General features: G+C 35.7%; 1 protein-coding gene, 1 non-coding gene and 1 pseudogene across 2 annotated transcripts; 1 reads left to right on the top strand and 2 right to left on the bottom strand.

The window, feature by feature from the left end:
- Positions 1–478: 478 nt before the first annotated feature.
- TRNAA-AGC (transfer RNA alanine (anticodon AGC)) lies at positions 479–551 on the top strand. Its single transcript has one exon. It is a non-coding gene; the product is annotated as a tRNA-Ala (tRNA).
- An 811-nt stretch (positions 552–1,362) lies between these two features.
- LOC132053202 (photosynthetic NDH subunit of lumenal location 3, chloroplastic-like) lies at positions 1,363–4,749 on the bottom strand. Its single transcript, XM_059445118.1, has 4 exons — positions 4,399–4,749; positions 2,501–2,787; positions 1,570–1,728; positions 1,363–1,463 (listed from the first exon to the last, which is right to left on the bottom strand). Exons 1-3 carry the CDS (start codon positions 4,670–4,672, stop codon positions 1,630–1,632), a joined length of 660 nt encoding a protein of 219 aa, XP_059301101.1. The 5' UTR covers positions 4,673–4,749; the 3' UTR covers positions 1,363–1,463; positions 1,570–1,629.
- Positions 4,750–6,936: 2,187 nt separating this feature from the next.
- LOC132054759 (photosynthetic NDH subunit of lumenal location 3, chloroplastic-like) lies at positions 6,937–9,516 on the bottom strand (annotated as a pseudogene).
- Between the last annotated feature and the right edge of the window lie 5,449 nt (positions 9,517–14,965).

The following is a 14,965-nucleotide window of genomic DNA, read 5'->3' as shown; positions in this document are numbered from 1 at the left end:
CATTAATTTTTTCGGATACACAGTAGCGGCGTCAAACTTCCGTCAAAATAGAGCGACCATGGCGGCGTCATAAAATCATACGGCGGTTTACCGACATCAAACATCGGGCTGAAAAATAGAGCGGCCCGTGGGATGTAAATTAAAAATGAACTTTTGTCGATTTCGCCGACTCCCGGTGATGGCCGGCGGCGGAACAGTGTGGAAGAGGGGAGAGAGATGGGAGGATTGAGTTGAAAGTGAATAATGTGATGGGTATTGTATTTTGTGTATATATATATAGTCCTAAATGTCATTAATATACTGTTTGCTCATTAATTAAGTTAAACTATAGCTACTAAATGTCAATACCCGATTGTTTGTTATGTCATGTAGTTTTCCCAAAACATAACGTACCACGTGGTGAAAGACATCGGTTATTAGATTGAATTGGGAGATGAATTGCTTATTTAATAATATTCACGTGCTCAGAGTATCAAATGGGGATGTAGCTCAGATGGTAGAGCGCTCGCTTAGCATGCGAGAGGTACGGGGATCGATACCCCGCATCTCCATATTTTCTTTTGGGAAAATTACGCTCTATGTCTATTTGGAGATTGTAATCTTAAATCAACTATGTCTATTTGGAGATTGTACATCCTGTGTATAAACATAGTTGCAAAAAAAAATGGCTATGCGGATGTAAATTAAAAATCTAGCTACGTGGATATAATATTTTATGTTGGATTGTATATTATTGAAATTATCTTTTTCTTTTACCGGATATGGAAGTGCAAAACCAAAGGACAACTTTTGTCTTCAGCAATTAGCAATGATGAGTCAAGAATAACAATATCAAGAACTTCTATACATTAAATCTAATCTTAAATCAACTAGAAGCTTTTCACTTTTCATGCATTTTGGACTAAAAAGTTATTTGGATTTGTTAGATTTATGTTTTACTGGATATATCTTCTGCGTTGATCTGTTGGAAAAACAGATGAACGAAATTGTCTTTGAGAAGCCATTATTCGCTTTAAGAGTTTCGTGTGAAGGAGAGCCTTAGAGCAACTGTAAAGTTATCTCTGTGTATGACTTTATAAGTCCACGTTCTATCTCCATTCCCCGTTCCTGAGATCTTGCGTGTTCGCGAGATATTTTATGCACAGGTTTTTTTTTTTTTTTTTAAGGAGTTTCGTGGATAATGAGGTGAAGACATTCACTTGACAGCTGCTGCATTTTGGCATTGCCATTTTGATTGCCTTTTCTTTTTTATAAGAAATCTAATTTTTATGTGACTATAGATACCATCTTCATGTGTAGAGTACAGAGCAACAAGTACAAGGTGTGCTCAACTTCTCCCACTTTTGTAAGTTAGATCTTCAGTGATGCTGTGAAATCAATTGAATTTCCAACAAAGTGTTCATTGACAGTTCCAGAATTTACTTGAAATATTTATCTTGCTGTAAGCAAATCAACTTCTCCCACTTTTGTAAGTTAGATCTTCGGTGATTTGTCAATTGAATTTCCAACAAAGTGTTCATTGACGAGTTCAAATTTACTTGAAATATTTATCTTCTTGTAAGCATTTACTACTTCCAATTGGGTTTGAGAATATCAGTATGACAAACAGAATGTAAACATATGTTGTTTCTATGCCATTCTATCCATGACTTCTTGGAGAATGGTAGTTGTTTCTTGATAACATGACTGTGTTTGAGGCAGGTTCTTTTGCTTCACAGCATCTTCAAGCTGCATTAAAATGGAGCAAAGCACAAAGGGTTATCAAAAAGTTGTTATTGCTACATACATCATCAGGCCTATGTTGTTCAAACTCCTCAAATTAAAAAATACTGTCGGTAGTTGGGTGTGTATCGGATCCTCCAAAAGCTATGCATTTGGAGGATGGATCGATACGGCTGTGGCAACATTTTTGGAGGGCCGGACCAACATAATGTTAGGCCTATGCTTCCCGAACTCTTCAGAAATACTGCCGCTTGCGCGGGGCGTTAGTGGAATCCTCCAAAAGCTATGCATTGTTTGAGGACCGACACGGGCACAACAACATTTTTGGAGGTCTACCAACGTAATATTAGAACTACGTTGCTCCGACTCTTAAAAAATGTTGTTGGCCGCCAAGTCTTGTTGGGTCATCCAAAAGCTATGCATTTTCGGAAGATCCGACACGGGCGCGAAATTGGAGGTTCCACGACTAACATAAGATCAAGCCTATGTTGCTCGGACTCTTCGAAAATACTGCAATCAGTAGGGCATGCATCGGATCCTCCAAAGCAATGCATTTTTTGGACGATGACCCAAGTGCGACAACATTTTTGGAGGGTCTAACCAACATAACATCACGCCTATGTTACTCGGAGTCTTCAAAAATATTGTCGGCCGTTGGCGTGCGTCGGATCCTCCAAAAATTACAGGTTTTTGGAGGATACAACACAAGCGCATTTTTGGAGGGTCCGATCAACATAAACATCAGGCAAACGAAGATCAACAGATGAATCGAATCTACCTTCTCAACGTTGTCGAATAATCGATTGGCAAGATCAGTCAAAGGTTGCTTATCATTCTCTTGTGCAGCTGTGATAACTTCATCAAAATCATAGTACATGAAAGTAGACTTAATCCTCAGATACTTCCTCACATAATTCCAGGCATCTGATCCAATCAAATCCCCCAATGCCAATAGATCAAATGCATATCTCTTCAGCCTATGAATTCTCCCTTTTGTTCCAATGTTAGCAATGTACATTCCTTTTTTGAGAAATGATCTTGTACCTGTCTCCTTGTTTATAATGTCTACATCAAAGATTGTAACTTTTTCAACATATATGTAAAACAGAGTCAAATTATGAACATATGACTCGATTCTTGACATCTTATTATATGCAAAGAGTTAAGGCTCAATTTATGAATATCATACGAGAAGGAAAAGGAAACAATGGTCAAGTTTGCCAAATTGAGCAACTTTAACCTCCGTTAAACTTTTGATTGTTAGGAAAAAATCTATATTAAAGATTAAAAACTTCTTCAAACATATGAAACCAGAACCTCTAACAAAACAAATATTCAGAACTAAAGTGAAAATTATTAACAGACAAACTCGATTACTGACCTCTTATTATATGCAAAAAGTAAAGACTTGAGTTATCAATATTCCACGGGAAAACATTCAAATTTCCCTCGTAAAGCTTGAAATTAAGCTAACTCTAGCCTCCGTTAAACTTTTGGTCTAATATTACCCCGTTAGTAAGAAAAAGTCTCATTTTTACCTAACATAACTCTGACCTGAGGCCATTTTAAACCATAGTAAAAATTTGAGGGGTAAATTTGGACCCTTTTTCTCGACTAATTTGGACACATGGAGTCCATCCATTCCATGCTAGAACACTGTTAGTGACAAAGACACATACGAGACGATTTGCTGACTGCAAAGATACGAATCGACCGAAAGTATATTGAAGATCGAAATTCAACCATTTCGGCTATTACATGCAAATTTGGACCTTTTCCCCTATAATATTCGAAATTAAGTAACTTTGACGTCCGTTAAACATCTACTCTACGAAGAAAAAAAAATCTCATTTAAATATGGACGTTTTTACTCGAATAATGTGAAGACGTAGGGTCCACCCATTCACGCAAGAACTCCATTAATGACAAGACAAATACGAGATGAGTTACTAACGGCAAATGTACGAATGAACCAAATTCTAAGAAGCAAGTTCATTGGGTAAGGTAATCAAGGTAATGATTTTATTGATGTAAGCAACACTCCCATATGTATACTGCACACAAAATAACCTGCAATTTCTGTCGTGCAATTTGCATTAAGCAGTGGCAGTGTTGCTGAACAATAAAGAGCAACAAATTTTCAATCAAGAGCAAAGAGAAGAGCACACAAGTTCAAGAATGAAAAAAGTGGTTACAAGATGCAAGAGAACTAACCTGCAACACTATATCTTTATCACTTGGATTCAGACCCTACTAGAATAGTTTCACATCCAACAAATTAAAAGAAATAATAATCAAGTTGTCCTTCAATTTTATTTGTATAAGTTTTTTTGAAAAAAATATATTCCTCTCCATTAGTACTACTGACCTACGCTACTCGTATAGCTCACATAACAAACCAAAGGATTTCGATAATTATCAAATTTGCCTGTGTTGATTAGGATAAATTACTAAAAGCAGGGATTTACAGAAAATAGATTTCATTTGCAGTAAACGCAGGGTCTTCTTTCCACTTAATTTGTATAAAAAATACTGTAATGTAATAAGGAGAGGTAGCAATGCTGAATTCACGGATCCAGGTAAAACTGATAGAAAAACTTCTCCTCATTCGTAATCAACCAGTGTGAGTCTTAGCGAACCATGAAAACTGCGTTCTAATGATTAAAGAAGGCTTACTGGCGGATACTGAAGGGACTGGTAATGGACCAGTGATAAAAAATCCATTGTTATCTTCAGCAAGAGAATTTTCAATGCCTGAATTTGCAAATAAAGCAATTGTAGCAAGGCCTAATGCTAGTCTTCTTGTAGTCTTTGCTGGTAAATTTTCTTGAATTTCTTCAGTTTTTTGGCTAACTGTTTTTGCCTTTTTCTGAAAATTTTCAACACCATGAATCTTGGGAATGACTGAAAGAGCTTCAAATATAATGTTCAAATTTGTTGTGTTGGCCATAATTTGGTGTTGAACTAAGAAGAAAAGTGATAGGCCATTTTTGCACTTCTTTTTTGTTATATCTGTTTGATGAGTGTTGTGATGACTAATGGCCACTAGAAGGATATCTCAATTAAGGGCAAGTTTGTAATTCTACCCTTTCTTTTTCTATTTTTCCCTTAGTTTATATATTCCCTTCGTCCAGGAGCGGAGCTAGAAACAAAGGTACCGTCTGTCTATATATTCCTTCCCCTGCCCCCTTTTTTTTTTTTTTTTTTTTTTTTTAAAGTATCCAAATAAAATGCGCGTTAATCTTTTACCTTTTCAGTATAATATTTGGCCTTTTGCATGAAGCCAGCTTTTAGCAGTGTTTCATAAACCGAAGCCTTCCAAAAGGTGGAAGGCAGTCACATGTGCTATGTTTTCAATACTGACGAATTTAGCATTAAAGTCAATGAAATATTTTTGTTTTTGTCAGAATAATAAATTCAAATGTTGATTTAAAGCCGTATTTCAAGTGAAATATTGCCTACAAATAAATCCCTTCCACAATATGTTTTAAGTACTAGTGAGGTATTATTGTTTTCACCTTTGAAAAATTGACACTTGCCAAAATTATCGAGGGCATTAACAACAATTTTTCTTAATGCATTGTACCTACTCCTTTGAAAGTGGCTTTTTGTATTCAATAAGAGTGGAATCCAACTGCCAAAGGCCACAGCCATAAAATACTGCACACCTATCATTTCTCCATTTAAGTTCAAACTTATAATTATTCCAGTAGTGATGACACCTTTTAAAGAAAAACAAAAGAAAAAAGTAGGTGTCCCACATGAGTTAATTGGATTAATTTCATATATAGTTGTTTAATTGCATTTATATCAGAAAAAACAAAGTCATCCTCATATTTTATTATACGTAGTTCAATGATCATCTGTGAAGAAGAGCCAAAACAGAATGCTACGTCTACTCAAAATTACGAAGGAATGTTGCCTACTACTAAAATCCTCCTCCGAAGGACGGTGAGGGTATATATTGAAAAGAGCTGCCGAGAATGCTAATTAATCTTGTCATGGGAATACAAGTGGGATGCTACTTCAACAACTCACCTTACGTAATATCCACTTGATACCACTTAAAAAATAAAAAAAATTATTTCTTGACCCAGTTTATAAGGGGGAAAAAAGAACATAACGTACCACGTGGTGAAAGACATTGGTTATTAGGTTGAATTGGGAGATGAATTGACTTATTTAATAGTATTCACGTGCAGAGAGTAACAAATGGGGATGTAGCTTAGATGGTAGAGCGCTCGCTTAGCATGCGAGAGGTACGGGGATCGATACCCGCATCTCCATTTTCTTTTGGGAAAATAACACTCTATGTTTATTTGGAGAAAATATTTACCCGAAATGGCCCTTATATACATTATTATACACTTTTATACAAGGTCTATACATTATCCACAATAAGTGTATAATGTTGTTATATATCGTGTATATAAACACAATTGCAAAAAAAAAAAAGTTGGTTATGCGGATGTAAATTAAAAATCTGGCTACGTGGATGTAATATTTTATGCTGGATTGTATATTATTGAAATTATCCTTTTCTTTTTGCTCATTCTTTTTCTCAGAATGCTATTCTGATTACCTGAAGTTGGAGTGAAAGTGCAAAACCAAAGGACAACTTTTGTCTTCAGCAATTAGCAATGATGAGTGAAGAATAACAACATCAAGAACTTCTATACATTCAATCTATCTTAAATCAACTAGAAGCTTTTCACTTTTCATGCATTTTGGACTTAAAAGTTATTCGGATTTGTTAGATTTATGTTTGACTGGATATATCTTCTGTGTTGATCTATTGGGAAAAAAGTGGAACAAATTTCTCTTTGAGGAGTCATTCTTATTCACTTTAAGAGTTTCGTGTGAAGGAGAGTCTTGGACCAACTGTAAATTTATCTCCGTGACCTATAATTCACATGTTCGAGACGAGGAATCAACCTTGGGGTGCGGCCCTTCCCCCATTCCTGATATCTTCCGTGTTCGCGGGATACTTTATGCACAGGGGTGTCTTTTTTTCAAGAGTTGCGTGTTTTAATGAGATGAAGACGTTCCCTTGACAGCTGCTGCATTTTGGCATTGCCATTTTGATTGCCTTTTTGTTTACAAGAATTCTGATATTAATGTGACTATAGATACCATCTTCATGTGTAGAGTAAAGAGCAACAAGTACAAAGTGTGCTCAACTTCTCCCACTTTTGTAAGATAGATCTTCAGTGATGCTGTGAAATCAATTGAATTTCCAACAAAGTGTTCATTGACAGTTCCAGAATTTACTTGAAATATTTGTCTTGCTGTAAGCAAATTTACTACTTCCATATGCTTCAATTGGTTTGAGAATATCAGTATGACAAACAGAATCTAAACATGTGTTGTGTTTATGCCATTTTGTCCATGACTTCTTGGAGAATGGTAGTTGTTTCTTGATAACATGACTGTGTTTAAGGCAGGTTCTTTTGCTTCACAGCATCTTCAAGCTGCATTAAAATGGAACAAAGCACAAACGGTTACCAAAAAGTTGTAATTGCTACATACATCATCAGGCCTATGTTATTCAAACTCCTCAAATTAAAAAATACTGTCGGTCCTTGGGTGTGTGTCGGATCCTTCAAAAGCTATGCATTTCTGGAGGATCTGATACGGGTGTGGCAACAATTTTGGAGGGCCGGACCAACATAATGTTAGGCCTCTGCTTCCCGGACTCTTCAGAAATATTGCCACCTGCACGGGGCGTGTGTGGAATCCTCCAAAAGCTATGCATTTTTTGAGGACCGACACGGGCACAACAACATTTTTGGGGCCCACCAACATAATATTAGACCTACGTTGCTCAAACTCTTAAAAAATGCCGTCGGTACGCCAAGTCTTGTTGGGTCATCCAAAAGCTATGCATTTTCGGAAGATCCGACACGGGCGCGAAATTGGAGGTCCGACGACCAACATAAGATCAAGCCTATGTTGCCTGGACTCTTTGAAAATACTGCAATCAGCAGGGTATGCGTCAGATCCTCCAAAGCAATGCATATGTTGGACGATGATCCAAGTGCGACAACATTTTTGGAGGGTCTAACCAACATAATATCACGCCTATGTTACTCGGACTCTTCAAAAATATTGTCGGCCACTGGCGTGTGTCAGATCCTCCAAAAACTACACATTTTTGGAGGATACAACACAGGCGCATTTTTGGAGGGTCCGACCAACATAAACATCAGGCAAACGAAGATGAACAGATGAATCGAATCTACCTTCTCAACGTTGTCGAATAATCGATTGACGAATCGATCAAAGGTTGCTTATCATTCACTTGTGCAGCTGTGATAACTTCATCAAAATCATAGTACATGAAAGTAGACTTAATCCTCGAATGCTTATCGCATAATTCCGTGCATACTGATCCATCAAATCCCCCGATGCTAATAGATCAAATGCATATCTCTTCACACTTGCGAATTCTCCTCTTTGTTCAGGGTATTGTGAATGTATATCCTTTTTGAGAAATGATCTTGCTTTGTCTCGCTTTGTTTATAATGTCTACATCAAAGATTGCAACTGTTTCAACATATGTGTAAAGCTGAGTCAAATTATGAACATATGACTCGATTCTTGATATGCAAAGAGTTAAGGTTCAACTTATGAATATCATACGAGAAGGGGAAAATGGTCAAGTTTGGCAAATTGAGCAACTTTAACCTCCGTTAAACTTTTGATTGTTAGGAAAAAATCTATATTAAAGATTAAAAACTTCTTCAAACATATGAAACTTAACCTCTAACAAAACAAATATTCAGAACTAAAGTGAAAATTATTAACAAACAAACTAGATTACTAACCTCTTATTATATGCAAAAAGTAAAGACTCGAGTTATCAATATTCCAAAGGAAAAAGGGTCAAATTTCCCTCGTAGAGCTCGAAATTAAGCTAACTCTAGCCTCCGTTAAACTTTTGGTCTAATATTACCCCGTTAGTAAGAAAAAGTCTCATTTTTACCTAACATAACTAATTCGAGGCCATTTTAAACCATAGTAAAAATTTGAGGGGTAAATTTGGACCCTTTTTCGACTAATTTGGACACGTGGAGTCCATCCATTCCATGCTAGAACATCCAGTTAGGTGACAAAAGACACATACGAGACGATTTGTTGATTCGCAAAGATACGAATGGACCGAAAGTATATCAAGATCGAAATTCAACCATTTCGGCTATTACATGCAAATTTGGACCTTTTCCCTATAATATTCGAAATTAAGTAACTTTGACGTCCGTTAAACATCTACTCTACGAAGAAAAAAATCTCATTTAAAAATATGGACGTTTTACTCGAATAATGTGAAGACGTAGGGTCCACCCATTCACGCAAGAACTCCATTGATGACAAGACAAATACGAGATGAGTTACTAACGGCAAATGTACGAATGAACCAAAAGCGTAACGAACCATGAAAACTGCGTTCTAATGATGTAAAGAAACACCTGTGGATACTTTGGACCTTAGAAACACCAAGATAAAAAATCCATTGTTATCTTGGCAAGAGAGAATTTTCAATGCTTCGAATTTGCAAATAAAGCAATTGTAGCAAGGCCTAACGCTAGTCTTCGTAGTCTTTTTTGCCGGTAAATTTTCTTGAATTTCTTAGCTTTTTGGCTAACTCGTTTTTGCCTTTTTTTCCGAAAAATTTTCAACACCACGAATCTGGGAATGACCGAAAGAGCTTTCCAAATATAATGTTCAAATTTGTTGTGTTGGCCATAATTTGGTGTTAAACTAAGAAGAAAAGTGATAGGCCATTTTTGCACTTCTTTTTTGTTATATCTGTTTGATGAGTGTTGTGATGACTATTGGCCACTAGAAGGATATCTCAATTAAGGGCAAGTTTGTAATTCTACCCTTTCTTTTTCTATTTTTCCCTTAGTTTATATATTCCCTTCGTCCAGGAGCGGAGCTAGAAACAAAGGTACATGTTCAGTAGTATTGAGACGAAGGTACATGTTGGTCAAAATGTGAATGCCTTAAGAAATCTATTTAATATTTACAAATTATTAATTTAAAAATCAGTAAATTAAAAGGGCTAGAATTTTGAACTGATCATAAGCTTTAAATTTTGACTGTCTCTGCCCCTATCCTAAATTCTGTGAAAGAGTAAAAATGAAAGAGTATCACATGAATTCAATTGGGATGAAGAAAGTAGGATTTAGGTTATATACATTGAATAGTGTTAAGATCTTTTAACACTATCCGTCAATTTTAAGTTGTGATAGCAAGTTAGTCAGCATTTTAAATGGACTACACATTAATGTTTTTCAAGGTATTTACTTGTGATTACTTTATAAGTAACCTCATTTTGCAAATCAAAGAGATTTATTCCGTGAAAAAGTGTAAAGATTTTTTATATCATGAATAAATTTTAACTTGTGATTGTAGGGTAATTACCGTAAAGCTTGGAATGAGCACAAATGACTAATAGTCTGTTTGGTCAAGCTTCTAAAATCAGTTTATTTTAAAAAAATATTTTTCAAAAAATTACTTTTAGTAAAAAGTAGTTTGTGTTTGGCCAATTAATTTGAAAAACACTTTTGAGCCGCTATTAGTGTTTGACCAAGCTTTTAAACAGTGCTTCTAAGTATATTTTTCTCAAAAGTCTTAAAAAGCTTACTTTTTTTTAGCTTAAAAAAAAGCGACATTCCTTTCCCTAAAAGCTTGGCCAAACACCTCACTTTTTTTTAAAATAAGCTCTTTTTGAAAAAAAAAAAAAAAAAAAGTAAACACTTTTAAAGAATATTAAGCTTCACCAAACGGGCTATAAGTAAAAGTATCTGAATTGCAAATATATGGGCTAAGCCCAATGGGTTTCACTTGCAGGCCCAAATTTACATTTCGGAACTGAAATTCAAATACTTTCCGGTGATTTTACAGATGTAAGTAAACCCTAAAGGATCATTTGGTTCAAAAACAAATTATGCTGGGATAGTTATGCTGGGATTAATTACGTTGGGATAAATTATGTTGGGATTAGTTATTCTGGAGTTATTTTTTATTGACTGTTTGGTATGTTGGACTAAAAGTACTATACATTGGATAAGTTCTAAAAAGAAGAGGTTTCTTTCTTATCCTGGGATAACTTATTCCACCCTATGGCAGGTATAAGTTATCCCAAAGACTATTTTTACTCCTAGAATAACTTATCCCATGATCACTAACCAAACAAGGGATAAGGAATTGCTAAATTCTTATCCCAGGACTATTTATGTTTATCCTTTGTACCAAAAGACCCTTAAATCCCTTATTCAAATGCTTTGTTTCATATACAGAGAAGTTAAAATTCGATTTCATACATAAAATTAACCAATTGAAAGAGTTAATGTTTCACAATTAGTTGTTTAAATTAGATAGAAATGATGTCAAATGATTAAGCTTTGTAGCAAAAGACATTGAATTAGGATGGAAATTTTGTGAATGATTATTGAGATTTACTATTATGAATGAATTCTGTTACCATCTTAAAAACGAAAAAGAGTGAATGAATAAGCTTTGAAGCAAAAGACTTAAGGGGTCGTTTGGTAGCTAGTTAGGATTATGCAGGTACTAATGAATTTATCCGCACTTCGCTCTGACGTTAAAGCAAATTAAACTCCTAGTATTTTATTCCTAAGATATCTCGTGCATGTGGAACCCACACCCACACCCTTGTCGTGTCGAAACAAATGCCACAACAATTATGAAGAGTTTGTGCAATATAGGTAATTATAACCTGTCTTATTCTTTCCAGCTTAGGTTTGTGCATGTTGCTTGTCCTGTTGGTGCGACACAAAATTGGTGCTTGTTCCTGCTATAATGTCGTGCGAATGAGTAGCTGAAGAAACTCAGCTTGTTATTGTGATGTAAAACACACATAATTCTTGGAAAAGATGGATTTACTTCCAAGAACTCTCCCTTTTGCTTAAAATGGCCTTGAGATGTCCAGAACCAAAACCCAAAGAACCCTTTGCCGTGTACCTTTGAAACTCCTTTTCTATTCAGACCATTTTGGGTTGCTTTTCTCTATGATAGTTGGATATTGTATTTCCTAATTCAGATATGTCATTGAGGTTGTTTGTGTCGATCATGATTTAAAGAATCTTTCTGTTACCTTTTGCTTGAATCATAGTACAGTGTCTTGATCCCTTTAGATAAGATAGGAGTAGTTTGTTCTATTAAAGAAATGTTACATTTGAACTGGACATTTCTTCCTTTACATTTTGGTTTCAAGGTTAGAAAATTCTAATGGTAGATATTTTAGAGTTCTTTTATATTTTAGAGTTCTTTTGTGTTGCAGCGGTGTAAAAGTATTATTGGATTGAGAAACATCCTCTGCTCAATCCAAAAGAAGAAAAAAGGCGGTGGCCGAGATTATTTGTTAGGATTGGTAACTCGGGTAATGAGAAATTTAGTCAAACAACATTATAATAATAATAACAATAACAATAGTTAGTTGATAACAACGGCAAGTAAAGAAAATAAATGAGGCACAAATTTAACGTGTTTCGGTCGAAATGACTACGTGACTCGTCACAAACAAGAGAAGAGCAATTTCACTATATCAACAAGAGTACAATAGAGAGATTAGAGTAAATACTCTAATTACCCCAAAGTATCCCAAGAAAATAACCTCGCAAGATCACTCCAAAGAAAGGTTCACACAAGTGTTTCCCAACACATAACTCTTTTACAATAATACTCAAAATAAAAGGAAGGAAGAAGAAGACAAAGCTAAGGCATGAGAAGCTCTTGAATTATTTTGGTGTGTCTTCAAATGGAGAGAAATGCCTTCCTTTTATAGGGGACAAGCTTGGCCTCCAAGTTGTGGAAAAAGAAAATAAGAAATGATAAAAAAATTCTCATCCACATAAAGCAAACTTTGGCTCCAAGCATAATATTTTATATGAGAATAATCAAAATAAGGTCACATTACAAATCTCCACCTTGGCCTAATTTTGAGTGATACAGTAATTTTGCTCCACCCACTCCGCAAAAGCCCATATGGGCTAAATCATTCTTCGTGAATGCCAATCAGATTCAAGCAGAGCTTGGACTTGCCAACTGGAAGAGGCTTTGTGAACATGTCGGCAGGGTTGTCTCTGATGTTGATCTTTTGAACAGAGGCCTTTCCTTCAAAGAATAGTTTCCCGGATGAAGTGATACTTGATATCTATATGCTTCATCCTCTCATGATACATCTGATCTTTAGTCAAGTGAATGACACTTTGACTATCACAGAAAATGGTAATACCACCTTGGTATAAGCTGAGTTCACCAAATAGACCCTTTAACCATAAGGCTTTTGATCGCCTCGCTCATTGCCATATATTACCCGCGAGTAGATAAAGCTACGACATGTTGTAATGTAGCTTTCCAACTAATAGCTCAACCACCAATGCAAAATACATAGCCTGTTAGTGATCTTCTTTTATCAAGACCACCTGCATAAGCTGAGTCTACAAAACCAACCAAAGAGTTAGTATTTCTCCCAAACTCCAAACATGCGTTTAAAGTACCTCGCAAGTATCTGAGTATCCATTTCAAAGCCTGCCAATGTGATTTACCTGGCAAGCCATATACCGGCTTACCGCACTTACAGCTTGTGAAATGTCTAGACGTGTACACACCATTACATACATAATACTGCCGACTTTATCTGCGCTTCGCACAGACGTTAAAGCAAATTAAACACCTAGTATTTTATTCCTAAGATATCTCGTGCATGTGGAACCCATACCACACCCATGTCGTGTCGGCACAAGTGTAACAACAATTATGAAGAGTTTGTGCAATATAGGTAATTATAACAGTCTTATTCTTTCTAGCTTAGGTTTGTGCATATTGCTTGTCCTGTTGGTGCAACACAAAATTGATGCTTGTTCCTGCTATAGTGTCGTGCGAATGAGTAGCTGAAGAAAGTCAGCTTGTTATTGTGATGTAAAACACACATAATCCTTGGAAAAGATGGATTCTACTTCCTAGAACTCTCCCTTTTGCTTAAAATGACCTTGGGATGTCCAGAACCAAAACCCAAAGAACCCTTTGCCTTGTGTGTACCTTTGAAACTCCTTTAGTATTCAAACTATTTTGGGTTGCTTTTCTCTATGATAGTTGGAGATTGTATTTTCTAATTCAGATATGTCATTGAGGTTGTTTGTGTCTATCATGATTTAAAGAATCTTTCTGTTACTTTTTGCTTGAATAATAGTACAATGTCTTGATCCCTTTAGATGAGATATGAATAGTTTATTCTATTAAAGAAATGGTACATTTGAACTGGACATTTCTTCCTTTACATTTTGGTTTCAAAGTTAGAAAATTCTCATGGTAGATAATTTAGAGTTCTTTTGTGTTGCAGCGGTGTAAAACTAATATTGGATTGAGAAACATTATTGGATTGAGAAACATCCTACGCTCAATCCAAAAGGAGAAATAAGGCCGGTGGCCGAGATTATTGAAGTATGAAGAGAAACCCGTTCCATACCTCAAGGTCGATTGGAACAATGGTGTGATGAAAATGATGAAGAATATTGTGAGTTGGCTGCATATCACTTGTTTCCTTAAATTTAAATTAATTTTATGACAATCTTTCGATTAATTTGAGGCGCAAAAAAAGGATTAGACAAAGTATTTTAGTGAATTCTAATCCTGGTAAGCCTCACTCCTGTTTTTCTGTTGAATCTTCCTTTATTTATAATTCAATTTACCCCTTCTTCATCATTCAATAAGCAAAAAACAAATCAATATTCATGTGTTGTCAACTCAATAGGAATGGGGAGATGCCGCTCCTAATCAACCTAAAGTGCTACACTCTACTTGCCACTACAATACAGCGCCTAACAAGGTGGTCACTGACAGCGGCACCATCAGATATCCACCCACTCCGCCTAACTCCGCTGCTACCACTCCACCCACTCTACCTAACGCCACTCCTTCTCCGGCAAATGGCCGCACATTTCTCCGTGCCATTCTTTACATAATTTTCAAGTTTCTTGAGGAGGATTGAAGAACGATGCATGCTGGAGAGAAGAGAAGAAATTAACACTTGAAATTTTCCTTTTTTTAAAAAAAAAAATTTGGATGAACAGTATTCTTTTGTAGATAAATAAAAGGGAAATACTGGTTGAGAAATTCATTCAATCTTGTAAAGAAACAACATTTTTGTCAATTCATTCTCAGAGAAAATCAAAATTTGAAAGAACAACTGGAGAAAAACAATGCTAGCTAGGCG

Source organism: Lycium ferocissimum, chromosome 4 (genome assembly GCF_029784015.1).
Source record: "Lycium ferocissimum isolate CSIRO_LF1 chromosome 4, AGI_CSIRO_Lferr_CH_V1, whole genome shotgun sequence".
In the NCBI taxonomy this organism is placed as follows: Eukaryota; Viridiplantae; Streptophyta; class Magnoliopsida; order Solanales; family Solanaceae; genus Lycium; species Lycium ferocissimum.
The sequence above is the reverse complement of the archived record's forward strand: the minus strand, read 5'-3'. Positions and strand labels throughout refer to the sequence as shown.

Bases quoted from the DNA above. Each gene is read 5' to 3' on its own strand.
- LOC132053202 (XM_059445118.1), bottom strand. From the start codon at position 4,672: ATGGCCAACACAACAAATTTGAACATTATATTTGAAGCTCTTTCAGTC. The intron at 2,788-4,398 runs GTAAGCCTTCTT...TCTTTGATGTAG, and splicing joins AGTCCCTTCAGTATCCGCCA to ACATTATAAACAAGGAGACA. The intron at 1,729-2,500 runs GTAGATTCGATT...ATTTTAATGCAG, and splicing joins TATTCGACAACGTTGAGAAG to CTTGAAGATGCTGTGAAGCA.